Below are 21,275 nucleotides of genomic sequence, written 5' to 3'. Positions count from 1 at the left end.
TTCATAATTTTGAATTATAAATCAAAGCATAAAAATTAGGAAATTGTAAAAATAAAAAAATTCTCGTTCTAAAACATTTATAAAGGTATTTAAGTTTTTATTTATCATTTTAAATAAATAAGCGATTAATTTCGGACCATAAATTAGAAAATGAAATTGTGATTACAGATACACTTTCTCATAAAACCGAATTCATGTTTAAACTCTTTCCCTATTAGGTCTTTACAACTTCTTATCTCAAAAGTTGATTTGCCTTATCAGCGTAATGTGTACATGAAAGATATCAATCATATTATTGAGATTTGGAGACCTAGTTTCTCCGTAATCGAGGTTCTTTGCTACTTTTCACAACTTTAGTAATTTGGCTTCAAGATAAGTCATTGTGGCCATTTTCTTCTTATCTCTGTTTGTATGAAATGTTGTTCGATACGATTAGAATTTTAGATTTTGGATTTCAAGATAAGAATTTTCTTTTGTTATTTGTTATTCTGCCTGTAGGTAGGATAAATTACTCTGTATTTCAATGTTATAAATTCAATTGTACGCTCCCTGCTTTGAATAACACAAAATTGTGTTATTCAAAACTGTGATTAATACAAAACTGTGAATAATACAAGTGCAGATATGGAATTTCAGATTGAAATTTAATGTTAATTTCTGGTGATTTATAAAAAAAATTTCTTAGCTTCCATAAACTTTGAATTATTTTTCTGTTCTAAATTTAAAATGAATGTTTCTTTGAGCCGCACTCATCAGTCAAGTTTTTCAGTTTTTAATTTTGAATATTTCATTTCACATTCATTTTTTTTAAACAAAGATTGTTTTAAATATTACAGGGCCCTGAATTGAAAAGCTTGTTCGAACACAAAAATGATTCTCCTTATTTAAATATTCTCGTAATGATTCTAATTATGAAAATCCGATTATTGATAATGAATACTTTTTATGAATGTTTCTGAACTATAATCAGTAACTATATAAAAACTATAATCAGTAGTTCACTATTTTGTAAATTACTTTCTTTCTGGTTCCAGCAACTTTTAAAACACCTTAATTAATTATTTGTGTGCAGGAATTTATCCATAAAGCTCAAAAGAATGACGATAAAAAGGGATTCTATTTAAAAAATTTCAACCAAGAAAGTTACATTTTCATCGCTTTAATTAAATATTTCCGCGAATGATTTTAACTATGAATTTCCCATAAATAATGATAATGAATAACATGTTTTCCTGGAAGTTATTTTTAATCAAGTATAACTTTCTACTGAGGTAATCAAGCATTTTTGTAAATAATTCTAGTTATGGAGCTTCTATGAATGACAGTAACAAGCGGTCCATAGTTCTATATTTCCACTCAAAAGCAACCCGAGATTAGCATGAAATATGTTAGAGATGGCAACGCCAGAGGGCGCTCATTGGGCCTCCAAGACTCGAGCAATTAAAAAATATACTACAGAGCTTCGATTTTTCAGTAGAAAAACTCCAAAATGCAGATAAAAACTTCATTTTAGTTGCATTCAAAATCATTTGGAAGCTGTCCAAAAGCATTTTGGGGATTTTCATTATTTCAAAAAGCACATGTCCAGAACTCTGATGTTCGATATGCACACTCGCTTTTCAGTATAGGATCACTTAGAAAAAAGACGCAAATTATTTTTATTTAGAGTTTAGTAATATTTTTACATGTGAATAAATAATAAATTCAATTTAAGTATTGCATTTTTTTTTTCAGTTTTCAAAATGCAATAATTCTTAAAATTATTTTCAGTAACCACTGTTTTAAATTTTTTTTAAATGTGCAATATTAATTATGGTATTTATGTGAAAGTTATTCTTCTATATTTTATATAATGTACTTTCATATAAGTAACCTTTCTCGTAACCTAATTATAACTTCCTTTTTGTTTTGCTAAAAAAATGTTATCCGAGCATACCCCCCTGAAGGTTCTCGAATGAATAAAAGGAACGCTCATCTTCGAGCGCTAAAAAAGTTATTCCCAATGCAATATTTAGTATTTTCATTTCTTAGAATCTAATTGAAAAATATTCTGAAATTTTACCGAAAAGATTCGATACAAATATCCAAATGATTTTCCATCGATTTTGCATTTCAGTATTGCACATTAAAATCATTGTTTTGGCAAAATTTTTAAAAATCAATTTAAGTCTTTATTATAAAAGTCTTTTGCTGCATGATTACGTTTCATTATACGGCAAATATTCGAAACATACGAAAAAACAAAAGTAAATGGGGAAAGAAATGCTTTTTAGATTAACAAAATACATAAATTAAAATGTCTGTACTTATATATATATACATACATGCTGCTGCATATTTTTAAAAAAATAGGAACGTTTATGCGAAAAATGAACAAAACATATGAAAGATAATTAAAATACAATGTCAATATCTGACAATTTGATAGATTCATAACTAATTTGATAATTTATGACTAAATAATTTAATTTAAATTAAATATAATCACTTTCTTGGAGAACCAACTGGTCGCTTAAGGCGACTAATTATGAAATCAATTGTTCTTAAATTCACAGATAAGAAGTCTCACCATTACGTGTGTTCCCTCAGCCAATGTTTTCAATGAGGTTATTAATTTTATATCTTCTCCGTTTTTCTCCAATTTTCACATGAATATTGAGCGAGACGCTCATTAAAAAAAAATCTTAAAGATACCTACCGTTTGAGAAGCATGATGAGTATAGGAGATTTTGAAAATAAACGCTGAAAGAATTCCTCTCTTGATATTAAGTGCGTCCAGTGGTTCCTCTTCGTTCTTGTAAATATCCGTAATTTCGCCATTGACGAGAGAGAACAGTATTGGATACCTAAATAAATTATCGAATGAATTCATAAAAACTGATGCATTCTCCTTAAATAAAACAACACACTGTTGATATTACAATTTAAATACCCCCCCAAAAAAAACGAATTCAAAAGTAATAAAACATTTCTAATTTAACCAAATGGAATATTAAATACATTGTTTAAATCTTTCTTGAACTTAGGTTTTACATTTTCTACCAAACAACTTTTAGCTGTTACCTGTACTGTATTTTTTTTTTAGTTTTTATTCAATATATTAATCAATACTTACATTAATTATTTTTAGTTTTTAATAATATTCATATTTATTACAATTTTTGAATATTTTGTAGTAATGACCGTGCACTTAATTACTCAATTAAGTCAATTAATACTGAGATACTCGTTTTAAGAAGACACTGTAACACAGAATCATTATGAAAATCTGCTCATGTGACATATATGCACCTAAACAATTAATATTGGATTATTTTTTCAATCAAAAAAAGTGTCATTTATTCGAAAATAATATCAATCTAAATATAATTAGGAGAACTAAGCTCTTTAAAAAATTAATTACTGTTAAACTCAGTTTTTTTAAAAACTAAACTTAAAATGTATTTGTATACATAAATTAGAGTTTGGACTGTTTTTGCAATCTCAAGAAACCGTTTAAAAATTTCTTTAAATCGTGTTTTTTGAAAGCATGAATTCAAAAATTGTTTTCATAGGGAAATTACAACTTACTGGTAATTAGCGTCTATTTCAAGAAAGTCGTATTCAATCTATAACGAATATTTTTGTATCCCAGTAATCATAATGTGTAAGGATATTTTTGCTTTCCAGCAAACATAATAATATTTAACAATATTTCATTTTTCTATGTTATTAAAGAAATTTAGGGCTTGAATAAAAAAATATGGTGGCTTTTAAACACCAAAATAAAGATTCCTTATGGTTTCCTGATCTTTATCGTTTATGTCTGTTATTGCTGACATAAATAAAAAAAAAATTGTCCGATTCAGATTTACGACTACAAGAAAAAGATCAGATCGTTATAAAAGATCAGATCGTTACGTGTGACTAAAATATTCAAATTAAAATCAGGGTAAATAAGTCTTAAAAGGTAGATTTCATGAACTTTCTTGTATAAGTAACATAAATCGATCAAGTTAAACCCTCTCTTACAATGACATTTCCGACACGTGCATCGAATTACTGAATTTTTCATTCTTATCTGCAATAAAATGAGAGTATTAAGTAATTAATAACTCAAAAATCACTTGGAAATCTTTTAATAATGAACTCTTTTTTAATGGTTCCCTTTTATGTCATAAAGATTGAAATACCAATAAATGTCCTAAATAGGATGGGAATCTTAATGAGGAAGTTATATATATTCGTAGATCAAGGCATTAAATGGAAACTGTAGCGTGGAAAGAAAATTCAAACTTAAGAATGGAATTTGAAATAAGACTTGTATCTTATTTTTAGCATAGCTATAGAACCAGAACATTGCCATTTTTTTAAAAATATAATCAATTGGAATCCACTGCTGTTTCAGTTTTATGATGAATTCAGCGAAGTTGGTGTGTCTGAATTTTACAAATATTTGTCAGCCAAGTTTGAAAACACTCCTAACTAGTACAGTCACTCAAAAAAACTATTTGTCACATTAAAATAAAAATAAAATGATTCAAGAAATATTTCAACATTTGGTGTACAGTTTGTCAGGAACATTTTATTCGTATTTCAGAATTATAATTTGATCTATCTTTTTAAAGATAATTCAAAGGCAAATAGGAGTCAAAAAAGTATTGGGACACTTTTGAAATGAGAAATTCAACAAACATCAATAGAGCACATCAATAGAATTGAATTTACTATCACTTTTTTAGACTATAATATTACACATAAAATTTTCATTAGATAAGATTAGTTATAAAAGAAATGGCGAGAAACAAAGATATATCGATTGATGTGCGAAATCTTGAAACAAGTCATTGGAAAAATGAAAAATCAGTTCGCTGTATAGGACATATCTTGAAATTGAGTAAGTCTACTGTTTTTAACATTATTTGCTTTCTTGCATCTGTGAATAATATTCCAAAACAAGCAAAGATCAGGGCGTACAAGGACATTTAATGAACGTGAAAAGAGGTGAATTGTGAAATAAGTTCACTTTAATCCACAAACTAGAACAGCAAAATTGACTCTGTAATGTAAAAGAATAATGGAATGTAATGGAATATCTGTAAATCCTGAAACTAGCAGAAGTGTTTTAAGAAAACAAATATCACGGCAGAGTACCTCAAAGAAAGCCCTACATCATCAAAGCAAATCGACAAGCTAGGTTGGCATTTGCTAAAATGCTTGTAAAGCAACCAAAAGATTTTTGGGAAAATGAAATTTTTGTTGATGAAAGCATATAGAGCATTTTCGGATCAGATAGCAAGCAAAACGTTTGACGGAAAGCAAATACAGCTATGCATGTCAAAAATTTACGACCTACTGTCAAATATGGAGGTGGCAATGTAATAGTGTGGGGTTGTATGAAAAGCACTAGTGTCGGGAACTTACATTTTATTGGTTCTATAATGAATAAATATGTCTATCTTTACATTCTCAAGCGAAATGTAAAGCAAAGTGCGAGCAAGCTAGGAATCTCAAGACATTTTAAATTGTATCAAGATAATGGCGTGAATCATAGAGGACCCAGCACTGATACTTGCAAGTAATGGATCCTCTATCACTGTCCTAGTGTTATTAAGACTTCCGCACAAAGTCTACACTTTAGCCGCATTGAGCATGTATAGGATTATTTTCAGCAAACACTATATGAACATCAAATTTCTAACAAGTAGGAGTAAAGAAAACTTTTGATCGATGTCAAGGCCAAAATTGATGGACCATTTTGCAAAAAATGGGTCCAACTCATGCCAGAAAGACTATGAGAAGTCATAAAAAGCAAAGACGGTACATGAAGATATTTACTTTTAAGTTTGCATTGTTTTTCTTTCTTTATTTCTTTAGAGTCTCAATATTTTTTGAGCACGTTTTTTTAATTTAATTTCTTTTATTTTCCATTATAACCCTAACTGCATTAATATGAGAATTTTGTTTGAATTATTATGATTTGTATAAATGAAAATAATATTTATTTCTTTGTTTTAATTTCATTCGTATATTTAAGTTTAAAATTTTATGATAAAAATCTATGAACTTGTAGGGTGTCCCAATACTTTTTTGACAGACTGTGTATGTAATTATTTTCAAGCTTACAGGTGGGAGAAACTAGTTTCACTTATAGAAGGAAATGAATCTTCCACCAGATCCAAAATAACTGACATGATCATTTTCGAAATTAATCACAATGAAGCTGATCTGCTTTGAAGTTGGAAAATTTGTAGCAGGAATGCCAAGTATTAGGAAGAAGGTATTAGCTCTGCCATTGTCTTTGTTCTTTTGTTTATATTATGTTTTCGAGATAAACATATATTATTATAAACACTGAAAATTTTTACTATAAAAGCTGGTTTATTTGATTTATATTAACTTCTGAGTTTGGCATCTTTAGTCTATATGAAATAACTCACGCTGGCTGAATGTTTTGATAACTAGTTTTTCCTTCTTCATATTACTAATGCATTTGATAAAGAAGAAATCTTGGCGAAAATACCGGTAACTCATCACAGCTTTTTAAATTTGAGGAAAATGGTCATAATTTCGTTTAATTATATGTTCCAGATTCACATCAATTTTTAATAAATTGCAGATTTCTGCGACAGAAAATCATCAATTGGCTTTGTTCTGAGCCTTTCTTTGGAGTTCTAAACAGCCTAGTCATATAAAGGAATTTTCAATATTCTCCGATAATCTAAGAAAGGAAAGAAGGAAGAAAATTCAGTCGCAGTCTCAAACCTTCAAGAAAAATTTCAAAAATTTAACGGCGAAGTTAGGGTTTAACTGTGTCTAACGATCAGATTGGAAGATATTTAATATTTATCAAGTTATTTTCTAGAAATATTAATGACTTCTTAGTTGTGTCGAATCTTAAATGACCACTTAAGAAAATATACCCCGATTTGAATTATAATCATCATAAAAGATTTGCCTATCAATCTAAATGTTTTGGAAATTAAAACAAGTGCGACACTTCAATGATAAAATTCAATTTAAAGTTATAGTTTTTGTACTTCATCTTTTTTAATATTTACTTGAGTGCATTTTGCAGCTATATTTTTGTTACTAATTTGATCTGAGGTAACCGCATTACCATTCTTTGTAAATAATAAATGATTTCGTAAATTTGGATTTCACAATTAATAAATATAAATCATTGCCTTATATCATTTGCTTAGTAGCCTAGATAAGTGAAGTTGAATATTTTCTTGTTTCATCATGTATCATCGCCGTAGCGTTAATTAATACAATTCTTCTCAAATTTACGAATCTTTTAATTCTGAATGCTACTAACTACTTCCGCTGTCATCACGAACTTTTAATGACCAACTAGGCAGCAACGAGCTATACTCGTTGTACAATTAATACTTTGCACTCAAAAAAGTAATTCGATGCAGACTTCGCCTAATACAAGTATTTATATATATTTTTCGGTGCAATAAATAAATATTTATATTGAATTTCCCCGAAAAATTAATCAACATCTTATTTTTCTGTAGGTATTTTTAACAATCAAAATTAAAAACCTCAAAATGATGCACCGCCTTGAATGGTACACGAGAGAACCTATCCGAGTGTAATGGATTAAAAGTATGCGTAATATGCTTAAAACATATAAAATTCATAGAATATCGAAAAAATCCTTTTTAACACTTTATATTATGCCGTGGCTTATTCAAATTAAACGATAAGTTACTGAGAAATTTTACAATTTCTTATGCTTCCATTTAATTCCGTAACAAGAATTCCAGTTAATTAAAAAATTATTTCTATAAAAAGGATATTTCGCTTCCATTTCACGTTAAAATAAATATTTCTGCATTTCTATTACATAGTTTTCTTATTTCCTTACATGACTGAAACATTCGGAGGGAATAAAGACAACATAAGAAAAAAATTGTAATCACTTTGAGAGACTATCTAGGGTCTCATCTTCAGCGTGAGAATTCTTTCTTAAAAAACAGCTGTCAATTTGTAGACCAAATTGACAAGCATCCACGTGAAAAATGGTGATGTCACATTGCAAACATATCCGATCCCTCTCGCCATCCGGTGTGTGAACAGCAGCCTCTCCAAGAAATCTGTAACTGTAATCGTACCCTGGTTGCAGTAAGCTCTCTAAAAGACATGGATACATATGGTATAAAAATCACATTCTGCTTTATATGCATATGTTATTGTAAAATACTGAAATCTAGAGAATGTCGACTTTCACAGGTGAATGTCAACAATCACATAATCGCTTAATGTACGTCCGGAATTTACTAAATATCTTATTTCTCATTAATCAAGAAAATGTTGACATTCACTAATGGTAAATGTTGAATATGTCGGAGATTTTTATTTTCTTTTTCGTACTTTAGATGCGATGAAACATCACAAGGGTGACCTATTTTTTTAGTCCTTCTTGCTGAGTTGATTGGCTGGGTTTTACTGGCGTAAAAGCCATGTTTGGCTATACTGCGCCAAACATATGGTAGATACAACAAGAGCAAGGTGCTACAACGTATGGTGAGATGTCATTGAAAGGGGGATAAAATCTAAAGACACTTTGCACTTTCTCGTATTGAATTCTAAAAATCAAAGTATAGTTTTTCAAAGCCGATTAAAAGCAACTATTAGAGAAGATAAGAGCAAGTTGTAAGATATTTAATACAAAAAAATGTCTAAAATATCAAGTGTGAAAAAATAATAAATGAAACAAACTTTCATGCCGTATCGATAAAATGCTAAAATAGCAAATTGTAACCAAGCAAATTCGAATTTTCGATAGGCATGTCTTCAATTCAGGTTTACAGCCAAACAACAAGGGGAACAAAACCTGGTGGGAAAAAAGAAGCAAAAATCCTACATATTTTTGTATTTTGTAGGAATAACATATTTCCTTTTGTCTTCTTGGAGTTTTTTTATAGGATGGGAAAAGGGCGAGCCTTCCAAATCTCCAGACATATTATATTCAATTATATCCTTCCTCCAGATGCAGAGGAAGAACTCTTATCAGCATCGACATCAGATTCTTAGGAATGCAAATTTTTTGCTCCTTTTGAAGGAAGAACAAATCTAAAACGGGAAGAAGTCCCGACTGAATTAGTTTTAACAGCATATTTCTTTATTTATGGTTGTCTTTGTTGTCTATTTCCGACCTCCACTGATGTATATCTGTGCTTATCGATTTACAATACACTCCCGAGTGAATTATCGATTTACAATACACTCGGCTCGTGACTATCCGGTTTCCATATTATCCGGCCTAGTTTTCTTTTATCGTAATTAAATGAAGAAGGCAAGGGGTTGCATCGGTAACATTGTAATGGCACTGAAAGCGGGCGTCTGCTATAATTCTCCTACTAATGCCGTGTGCAAAATAAAAGGTGCGACAGGAAAAGAGCAGCATTCTGCTCGTTGCTCATTGTTTGTGTGTAACAATGAGCAATGTAATGGACTTCAATTGTTGCTTTTGTTCCTGATTATAACTGCACAGTATGTGCAGTATTCGTAAATTGTTCTTGGGGTATGCTAAATGGGTATTTTTTAAGTATACCACAGTGAAGATTTCGAAATGGGTTATAAACGAAAAAAAGTTGTGGTGACTATGGAGGAGAAATTACGTTCTCTATATAGCGACTAGACTCTGACCGTAACAGCAAAATAATATAACTTCGGAATTAGGAGTTCGGAAAAGTACAATGGGGGATCAGTAAAAATATCAGGCAGAAATTGAAAAGTGGCGTGTTGCACAAGCCAGTGGAAGTAGAATAAAAGTAAGAAAAAACCATTCACATTCTACGTGACTTGAGATAAATGGAGATATTAGCACTCAATAAGAAGTGAGAAAATGCGTATTCTAACAGCGTGTTTTGGTATAAAAACTTTGTCTTCTGGTACTGGTGGGCAAAGAAAGGAGCTCATAGAAATCTGGTCTATTCAGCTTTTTTTGTTATCCGCCCTACTCTTCCGCTCCATTAAGCCGGAAACTCGGGGGTGTACTGTACTTGGTGATGGTCCTGGTGTACAAGATTATAATCAAATATTTGGTCTTTCACAGTAACATACATACATACATACATACATACATACATACATACATACATACATACATACATACATACATACATACATACATACATACATACATACATACATACATACATACATACATACATACATACATACATACATACATACATACATACATACATACATACATACATACATACATACATACATACATACATACATACATACATACATACATACATACATACATACATACATACATACATACATACATACATACATACATACATACATACATACATACATACATACATACATACATACATACATACATACATACATACATACATACATACATACATACATACATACATACATACATACATACATACATACATACATACATACATACATACATACATACATACATACATACATACATACATACATACATACATACATACATACATACATACATACATACATACATACATACATACATACATACATACATACATACATACATACATACATACATACATACATACATACATACATACATACATACATACATACATACATACATACATACATACATACATACATACATACATACATACATACATACATACATACATACATACATACATACATACATACATACATACATACATACATACATACATACATACATACATACATACATACATACATACATACATACATACATACATACATACATACATACATACATACATACATACATACATACATACATACATACATACATACATACATACATACATACATACATACATACATACATACATACATACATACATACATACATACATACATACATACATACATACATACATACATACATACATACATACATACATACATACATACATACATACATACATACATACATACATACATACATACATACATACATACATACATACATACATACATACATACATACATACATACATACATACATACATACATACATACATACATACATACATACATACATACATACATACATACATACATACATACATACATACATACATACATACATACATACATACATACATACATACATACATACATACATACATACATACATACATACATACATACATACATACATACAAATTAACTGTTAAATGGTATTATTTTAGGTTCCATCAGGAGATTAGAAAATTGACAATATAATTTTACACAACTTACCATGATCTGACGAAGGACAAATTGCAGCTCTCAGAGAAGCTGGAAAAAAAAATCCAAATACATAAGATGAATAAAATAAAATTTAAAAAACTAAATCTATACCTTATACTATTTGTAATTATTTGTGATGCTAAATTTCAAGATTTATGAATATTCATTCATTTTGTTTGGAAAAAGTATTTTTAATAACTGTCTTTTTGTGATAGAAAACAATATTAGATGAAGAACAGAAATTCAAAATACCTTTTAAATAACTTCATCATCAATAAGAACCTCAATAAAATTTGCTATAAGTATTTAGATACGCTTCAAAGACTAATGTTTGCAATTTTGCTATCAAATCTAGTCCGTCTGTCTTGGTTTATCCAACATCATGAAAAATTCTTTCTTAAGTGAATTACAAATTTGCTTACTCATAATTTTATTTTAAATCTTATTCACTTCTGAACAACGAATAGATCTGTCAGAAACTGACCGTAAAATTAAGATTGTATATCAGTTGAAATAAAAATCATTCGTTTCTGTCTAAGAACCGCGGAAGACAGAAGTGTATATTATGTGCATCTTATATGAGGATATAAACTAATGTTGGTAATTTGGTAGAATGAAATATTTCTCAAATTTCCTCATAAAAATATAGTTTAAAGTTAATGAGATTTGAAGAATTTTATGTTAACAGAAGCTTATATATTTTAATTCGAAAATGCGAATTAGTCATCAGGTCAGTTTTTTATCCTTCATTGTATCATGAAGCCATTTGGCTACACAGTTTTATTTCCATTTATGAACTTCACCTGACTGTTCCAAAGGGCAACAATGAGCGATAGGAAATCCTTTTTTTACGTGCTTTTTGATAAAAAAAAGAATTTGTAGAAAAGGACGATAGATTATAATAGTGGTACTTGAATTAGATTTAAACTGGAAAGTTAGAAAAATGACAAGATGTCTGTTGTATGAATAATTCTACCGTTAAAAATACGATCAAAATATTTTATTTCCATTTTAAAAAATGTATTGTTAAAAAGTGACTTTTATTTTTATTGCAGAATTGTCATAACATGATTTATGACCCTGGGATATTGTTTCATTCACAATGTAGCCAATTGACAAATTGCAATTGTTTTGTTAAAATTTCACCAGGAAAAATAAACCAACATTTTTTTAAATAATTTTCCTAAATTATAAGCAGCAATTCAAAACATATATTTTTCTCGTAAAAAAAAAAAAAAAAAAAAAAAAAAATGGAAAGTCATGCATTCCCGAGTTAAAACTAAGAAGTCCGTTACAATTTAGTTCTTGCTCTGTCGCTGTTTTAAATGGGAATGTTAAAGTAACCAAACAAAGCAAATCTGTAAGATTAAATATACCAATTGCAAAAAAGTTTTTATTAGTTGTTGAAATTAGAAAATGAAAGATAGCTTATTTATTTTAATAGATTGAATAACGCTAAAAAATGAGAGACGTTATTAAATATATCCCATATCATAAGATTAAAGAATCTAATCAGAACACTTATTACAAATGCTGTTCAATTTAAAACTAGCAGGGTCCAAAAAGTTTTCGATTAAATATATTATCTCCCCCGCATAAAATTGTTTACTTTGGGTAAGGCCAGGAATAATATGAATGGGATTGGCGAATAATAGTTGAGAAATATGGATTTTTGGCGTTATTTTAACAATTTTACTGAATCTAACGTGTGATCTTTAACGAATAATCTCTGGAATGTATTTAATACACAAACCCAAAAATCGAATTCGTATATTTGGCGCCTTTTTTTTTCGAAACCAAATTTAACATCAAACTATAAAAGTACTCATAGGATTACATGTAATTTATTGAAGTCACTGCGTTTGTAATTGCATCTTATGCATGTGAAAGTACCAACCGATATTATGAGCAATCCCTTGACATATTTGTTCGAAATTCGATAAGAATTTACATTTTAGATGTTAACCCTGTGCACTCAATTATATCTCTCTGGCTCTCTTTACATTTTCTAGTTATCGCGTTCGTTTGTATTTAGATAGCCGGATACACAGATGTCCTCTGAATGGATTCTGTTCAAAATCTGATAGAAATCCAAAATCATGTGTTGTAAACTCCAAATACCAAATTTTCCCCATCTAGTTCAAAGAATGTGAGTTATATTCACACACAGACATAATTCCCAAAATGCATTTTTCAAATTCAGTGAAATCTAGAATTTCAAATTTTTCGACGATTACAATATTTTGTATACTTCGTGTACGAAAAAGTAAAAACTCAAGAAATCTATTTTTGGAATGAGGACCCTTATTTTTAGAATCGCTATTTTGCATTGATATGTTTTATTTCTTTTCAATCGTAATGCATTTTCTTTGGCGAAATTTTCTCATATATAAGTTAAAAACACATGAAATGAATATCCTGTAGTCATTTTTCTTTAGAAATCAATTTTCTTAATAGAATTTTGAGAAAAGGATAAAAAAAATAAATAATAAATTATTAAATCTTACCTGGAAAAAATATTGCAATGAAGAAAAAGATTTTCAAACGATTCATGCCGCAAAATGGATGCACTTCAAGATCAGTTTTACTGCAATCAATCGTGGAAATGACTCCTTATTTCCAACATTAATTTCAAAGCTGTAAAAAAGAGGAATTGTATGTTACCATTGAAAGCTTATTTTGTTACAATTAAATTGCAACCATAAATCTTGTATAGGAAATCTCTAAGGGTAAAAAATGTGGTAGTTAAAATTATTTAATAAAAAATAATTTGAGACATTTGGTATAAAATTCTTAGAAACATTTAAATAGTTATCCATTAAAAAAAATATTTTCTTTGGATTTTATATTCTGACTCGAAAATGAAAGGGAGTGTCACATTTTCATTATATAATTATCCCTTAGTAAAAAAAATTATCTATGTAATATATAGCGCAAAAAATGAATGACGTAACCAAACAAGAAGCTCTTCTTATTTACTTAGATTCTTTCCCAGCAAGACAGTTACTAAATTAAAAATACTGGTAATGTAAAAGCAAAGAAATGAGATTAATAATTACGACATCGACATTATTCATGAATGTATTAAAAAAAATATTGATATTCACTATTTAATCAAAACTGTCGCCAATTGAAATTCATAAAAAAAAATATTGATTTCAAAATTAAATAAAACAGAATTAATTGTTCCATTAAAAATTTCAAAAAAAAAAAAAAGCCACACATCATTTAGTTACTGCTATCATAATCTAAATAAAAATTGCTATAATTTGCATATTTTAGTTTTAAAAAAGCAACAAAATTTTGTTACTGCAGGTTTATTTGATAGTGGGAAACTAATCTAAAAATGAACAGTTATTAATAGAATTAAAATTAAACTTAATGTCATGTGTTCTACAAAAATTGAATTTTTTTGTACTATAATATGTTTTTTAGGGGGTTGATTTTTTTTCTACAATACACTTTATAATACTTTTTGTATTTTTTTAGGTGGGAGGAGAAAATATAGAATAAAAAATTTTATGATGCAAGAAGAAACAGATAAACAAAAAAAAATAGATAAACTTCTGTCATTGTGTTCATTTGTCTGTTTTAGTTCTACAATCACAAAAATAAGCTACGATTCTTCGAAGTTACTATTTCCTTTACGAAAGGAAACGTTCATATTGCTCAATTTTTGTTTTATAAATTCTGAGTTTTTAAAATTTATTGTCAACTTTAAAAGGTACGATAATTCAAATTTTAGCAAATTAATAAATTGCTTTTGATAATCATTGATCTTTCAAAGGCAACAAGAGTGAAATCATATACAAGTGAGTCTTAATTATAAAACAAAGACGAAAAGTACCTTTGTCATTAGGAAAACAGTCTGATATTAAGAAAGAAAGAGAAGGAACTCTTTCCATTGAAAATACAGCATTTTAAACATGTTTGTACTATACTCCAAGATACAAGAAGGAAACGTATTGAATTGATAGGACTAAAGGTTATTTACATTCACTGTGGTTGGAAATTGAAAGGGGAAAGGCATTAACCCTTAGGTTCACTTTGTATAGTATACCATACAAACAACTTTATAAAAATATACTACCACTATAAAATAATTTTTAACTTAGTTTTATTAAACGATTTTTTTTAATGTTTTTTATAGCGTAAAGAAGCTACCTATATACATTTTTTTTTTTTTTTTTTTTTTGCTTTTCTTCAAAAAAGCAATTTTACCACGATAAGGGTTAATGGAGGCTTTCTTTTATCAGTAAATTAAGGAAACGGAAAGCGTGCGTAAGATGCAGTGTTCCCCCGGGCAGTGAATTTAAATACTAAAAACATATCAGCTTGCTTTCAAGTTTCACTGAATTTTTGCTTTAGACGATATATAATTATTTTTATTTAGTAATTTTGTGTATATATATTTTTTATTTTTTAATGTGTGTGTGTGTTACGGCAAATGTAATAAATTGGTGATTATGTACAATTAAGGCGATTATTGTTAATCACCGGATTAATCTTATTTACCGTATTACACACATCAGGGGAAAAAAACTAAAGTAATAATCCTCTCGAAAAATTGATAATTATTATTAGTTAATGACTTTTTACTTACAATTAAAAATCTTTATTATGATAGATTATAAAAAGCAACAAAATTCAAACAAATCTAATATTAAAAATGCTTGTTTTACACATGCCAGCGGAATATAGTAAATATCATAACTGATTATATAAATAATTCAGTTCCCAATATATTATAATTAATTATACTTTATTCAGAAAAAAAATTTAGAAACACAGTGTAAACACACATTGTGGTATTTTATACTTCAAAGAATGTTTATACTTTAGACATTTAATTGGCAACTAGTCTAATAACATTTATTTAAATGACCTGCCGGCACCACTAAGCAGCTGTCTGACTTTTCTAACCGTAGTTCGTCAGAAAACTCAAATTTAACGGAGTATACATTTTCAATAATGTGAAAATCTAGTTACACGTGCAATTACATTATAATATTATATATATATGGCAGAGATGTATTACATATTTATAAAAAAATCTTTTCAAATATGATTCTTTCGATATTCAAAGCTTTTTTTATTTTTTCTTTAGTAGCTACAGATCTTTAAACAGGGATATTTAAATGCGTGTCATGCAAACAAGGAATAAATTTTCTGATTGATTGACCACTTGTTGATAGAAGGAAAATGGTCAGAACCATCATTGCATGCAATCTCTAATAACAAGAATCATTATAATTAACTCAGAACTCCCCGAAAACATCTGTAGATATTTTCGAGAAGATGTTTAGAAAATTTCTAAACTTATTCTTAATAGAAAAAAGAGATAAAGAGCACAGTGAATAAAAAGCGCAATGATTAATACTTCAGAAATTACATGAATAGAGAAAAAGGATCCGTCTTTCTTATTACAAATATAGTTTCTTTTAAGTAAGACGCCACCTAAGAACTCCGAGACAGTGATATTTTGTTTATTTTGAAATTTTATCAGAGAAATTTAATTTGGTGCTATCATTTCATTTATGCGAATCAAGTACTGAAATTTATTGAAATTAAAATCAAGTATTGTTTAAATTTCAAAACATTGTTCTTAAAATATTGCTATGTCTTCCCATTCTCTAAGACATAAATGTTACTCAATTTATTTTGAAATTTTTGACTGACTCAGAAGCCAATAGTCCTGTCAAACGTAGCATTGGATCATTAACCCTTTCCACTCGGATGGTGCCATTTCACCACTCACCATTTCAAGACGGTGCATCATTTTGACGTTTTATTTATTTATTTTTCAATTTTGATTGATGAAAAAGCCTACAGAATGGTAAATAGATGTAGATTCATTTTTCAAAGAAATTCGACTTAAAACAATTATATATATTTGTTTTTCAGAGCAATAAAATTTTTTTATATTAAGTAAATAATTATGCATCGAATTACTTTTTCGAATGCAAAGGGTTGAAATTCTTTAAAAAACTAATTTATTTTTTATTTAAAATTAATTTTCAATTTTTTTATGCGTGATATATTGAAGCCAGCTTTTTGATGGAACCTGCAATTAAATGTTTCGTTATGTCAATTTTAAGTAATATTTGTTTTCTATAAATCGCTTATACGAAGTTTAAATTAAAAGTAATAAAAAATATCTGATTTTTGAAAGTGCGGGAGAGAAAAGAGTCTCAAAATCTCTTTTCCCTGCAGGGCTTAATTCAGCCCTAGAATTAGAGGGCACAGTCTGAGTAATGCTAAAACAGAAAATTCCTTAAAATTTCGAAACAGACTTTATTTATTTGGCGATTGCAATTAATCACTTGCGTTGGTAAAACGTGCCACGCACGTCGAGATTTTTTTCTGACAGAATCGCCAATGACGTGCTACACACATCAGTAGGTAACTGTCACAGAAATAAAAACTGATGTTCGCGTCCCGTCGACTTAGATTGTTTGCCGGGGCACAATTTATAGAAGCACTGCCTTTGGTCGAAAATTAACTCATTTAGAAGATATAAATCTTTTTTTTTTTTATTTCTATAAATTAACGGATGCTTTATACGGTTTTGCTGCGAGTTACAATGGAATATTTTGGCACGAGCACATGTGAATTTTTTGCCACTGCAAGTGGTTACCATTTCTTATACTTCATGAACAAAAAAAGTTTTTAAAAAATGTACTACTCTATAGTGGAAAAAATAATCCATTGAAAAATTATTTCAAATACAAACATCGCAAAATTGCGAGACATTTTTTTACGCAAATAATGTCGGAATCGAATATAAGCTAAATGCATAGTCATTGTCAAGCAGTCGAATCTCAATGGATGACTCTGGAAGACGTCTCAATTTTTTTTTTTAATTTCTTTCCCCAGGTCTTCGCTATTTTACGAGACCTAGATTCTGGACTGGCGAAAAGAAATAAGGTGGAAATTCACGAGTAGTTCTGTACAAAAATGTGAATACTTAGACAAAGAGAAAAAGAGAGAGGAAAAAATATTTGATTATATACCAGTAAAAAAAACTTACCTCTTTGTAAGGGTACATGTAAGGTGAGAGCGCAGAACAGCAGGCAGGAAGAAAAAAAGGGGGGGGGGGAAGACTCAGTCGAGTTGTGGTTACCGGGTGACCTTGGTTTGGGGGGAGAAAGGGGTGTCGAAATGCCGCTGGATAACGTGACTGTATTGATAAAAAAAAAATTCCGATAGGGCGAAACCTGAAATTTCGAGTCGCTACCGATAAAAAAACCAGATCACATACTCATAATTTATTATCGTCTACCCCTCTTTCAGTAAAGATCGTTTTGGTTCAATTAACGTTGAGCTCCCAACAGCCCGGTTACACACTCCTGTCGATACCGCTTCGTTCAGTGGTGGTGGGATAGTCGACTGTATACAAGAACCCCGATTACATTATTGCGAAGCCGTCTTGTTTCGGCTTAGATTGCGAATGCATACAGTAAACATTATGACTTAATATATTAACAAAGTAAAGAATGAACTTATAATATAAAACATTATATTATATCTTAAAAAATTATAGCAAAAATATATTTTTAAAAAGCGAGGAAATTCTTTGGTTGTTTCAATATTTTAATATAAACTAGTGTGAGTAATTTCCCTAAAATTTTCTCCTAAACTCTCTAATAAAGAACATATTATAATTTTATAGTACAGTAAAAAACAAAAGTCAAGATATACAGAGAATAAACACGCGTATTTACTATAAACATTTTGATTTTTTTTTTCTGGGGCCGTGCAATTTACCACATTTACATACTTAGCCGTACAACTATCCTAAACCCTTAATAGAGGAGTTGTTCGCCTTCCATCCACATAAAATTGGGAGCCTGGATAAGTGCTCAGATTCTTATTTTCAAAGTACATACAACGTAATATATTTTTATTACAAAGTACATATATTTCTCTTATTTAAGCCTTTTGTATTTCGTTTCATAGTGAAAAAAATAAAATATGAACTTTTGATAAATTTTGTCGATAGATTGAAACAATAGAAAACAATTTTAGTGACACGATAGCATATCGAATTTCATTTCAATTAGTTGATATATTTTTGAATTATTTTATTGTGTTTACATGCAGGCGAAATTACGGACAGACTGATGGTCAGCACTTTATCAAATTTTGAATCAAATTTATCAAAGTTGTACCTTTAGATGCCAAATATTATCCAATCCTTTCTTTATGTTTGCAATAATCATGCTCACTTATATTTAGAGATCCAGACAAGCCGACTTCCCATGATTGGATTTCGATCAAAATTTGATACAATCTAAAATTTGGTGAAAACATCCCCTCATTTCGTGTCTGTAGTTTATTGCATTTTTGAAATATTGTGTTGGCAGCCAGACATAATTAAGATGTGTTTTGCAGAATAAGGGCAATCTTAAACGATAAGAATTGTCAAAAGTTCTGAAGTTCGAAATCTGAAGTTCGAATATTTTTACTATTCTATTACTGTCTTTTTATATATTTCGGTTACGAGAAAATAAAAATAAATCTATCTAAATCTGTCTCGAATGAAGCTTAAAATATTTCTTTGTTCTTTATGTTTTTGTTCTAAAACATCTTTTCTTATAAATTTCAGAATGAAATAAAATGAAAGTAATGCACGCTCGAAAACGTACGAGTGCAAACAACTGTAGAGTAGCAGTGAAAGAAAAGTATTAAGAATTAGAAACAATAAAACATTTACTACCTTTTATAAACACGGAGCTTGCAGAAAAAACGTAATGGTCTTATACGTGAAGAATAAATATCAAAATCAGCGTGACACAGCAGCAAATAGATCGTATTTGTTTTCATTCAAATTATATTTGTTTTCATTCAAATTATATTTGTTTTCATTTGAACCCAATTTTATGAAACTCAGCTCCACTCAAAACGCTCTAGAATTCGATCTAATTGATTATCAGAACAAATAGTTAGTAGAATTCTTCATAAGTTTATGCAAAATTATTCTACTGTTTCCATTTTTATAGAATGTGAAAAATTAATGCTTTTATAAAAATGTGGAAAATAATCCTGATAGATTATAATGAGGTAAGCAATTACATTGAAAAATCGACATTTGACGGAAATATTTTTATTTAATAATATAACAGTTTTCTTTTTATAATTGTTTAAATTTAATACCTTGGGGAATTACACTGATTTTTTCATTTTATAACTTTTCTTTTAATGCTATGTTTGCATTTTTATATATTCTTTTGATAAAATTTTCTTGCGGAAACCTTCTTAAATTCAAATCCTTTGTGTATCTCTCTCTATATATAATATTTGTAAAATTGTGTACAAAGATTTCTTAGTATATCCTATAATTTTTGAACTGCAAAATAAACAATCTGTTAATTTAAAAAGATATTATTATTATTCTAATACATTTATAATACAAAAAAATTCACATTATTTATCAATCGAATCCGATATTTAAAAGTTGTTCAGAAATATAACTTATTTCTTAGTTCAGGAACGAAGAATTAAGTTATTTGTGGTATTTTGAACATATCATTTGTTAAATTTCTGAAATATAAAGCTTATGTTTTATATCTTTTTCTTTATAAAATACAAAAAGATGGATTAGCTTTTTATTAAGATGGAATAAATTTTTGTTTCATATGTACTTTTGCAAATTTTTTTGTACAAAAATTCAAACATTTTTTAGCGTTCTTTAAAAATTTCATCTCAAGCATTTCAACATACCTTTTGCAAGCGGAAAAGTAATTCAATGCATGATTATTCACTGAATACATGGACTTTATTACACCAAAAAATAAATAAATAAAATTAATTTGAATTTCCCTAAAAAAATGAATCTACATCTTTTTACCAGTCTGTAAGTATTTTTAACAATGAAAAAAATAGATATATAAAATGTCAAAAATGATGCACGGTCTGGAATGGTGCTTGAGAGAAGGCATTCGATTGCAACGGATTAATTCAATACATTTCATGACTAAGCTAACTTTAACTATGGACACGAATATTTCTGCTTTGCT

General features: G+C 28.8%; 2 protein-coding genes across 4 annotated transcripts in view; one reads left to right on the top strand and one right to left on the bottom strand.

Moving 5' to 3' along the window:
* Nucleotides 1–21,275, top strand: part of LOC129988065 (uncharacterized) — a 78,176-nt gene that overhangs the window by 32,100 nt on the left and 24,801 nt on the right. The gene's annotated exons all lie outside the window — the stretch shown is intronic.
* The window catches only part of LOC129988064 (uncharacterized), a 111,876-nt gene that overhangs the window by 89,778 nt on the left and 823 nt on the right, over nucleotides 1–21,275 (bottom strand). For 2 of the 3 annotated variants that reach the window (XM_056096168.1, XM_056096170.1), the window contains exons 2-5: nucleotides 13,764–13,893; nucleotides 11,266–11,304; nucleotides 7,914–8,124; nucleotides 2,699–2,846 (exon numbers count right to left, since the gene is read on the bottom strand). In XM_056096168.1, coding sequence (XP_055952143.1) covers nucleotides 2,699–2,846; nucleotides 7,914–8,124; nucleotides 11,266–11,304; nucleotides 13,764–13,809 — 444 coding nt within the window. In that variant the 5' untranslated portion in view covers nucleotides 13,810–13,893. Of the gene's footprint in view, nucleotides 1–2,698; nucleotides 2,847–7,913; nucleotides 8,125–11,265; nucleotides 11,305–13,763; nucleotides 13,894–18,286; nucleotides 18,354–21,275 lie in introns of those variants that run through there. The other variant, XM_056096169.1, reaches the window with a different exon arrangement.

Source organism: Argiope bruennichi, chromosome 10, assembly GCF_947563725.1.
Source record: "Argiope bruennichi chromosome 10, qqArgBrue1.1, whole genome shotgun sequence".
Classification (NCBI taxonomy): Eukaryota; Metazoa; Arthropoda; class Arachnida; order Araneae; family Araneidae; genus Argiope; species Argiope bruennichi.
The sequence above is the reverse complement of the archived record's forward strand: the minus strand, read 5'-3'. Positions and strand labels throughout refer to the sequence as shown.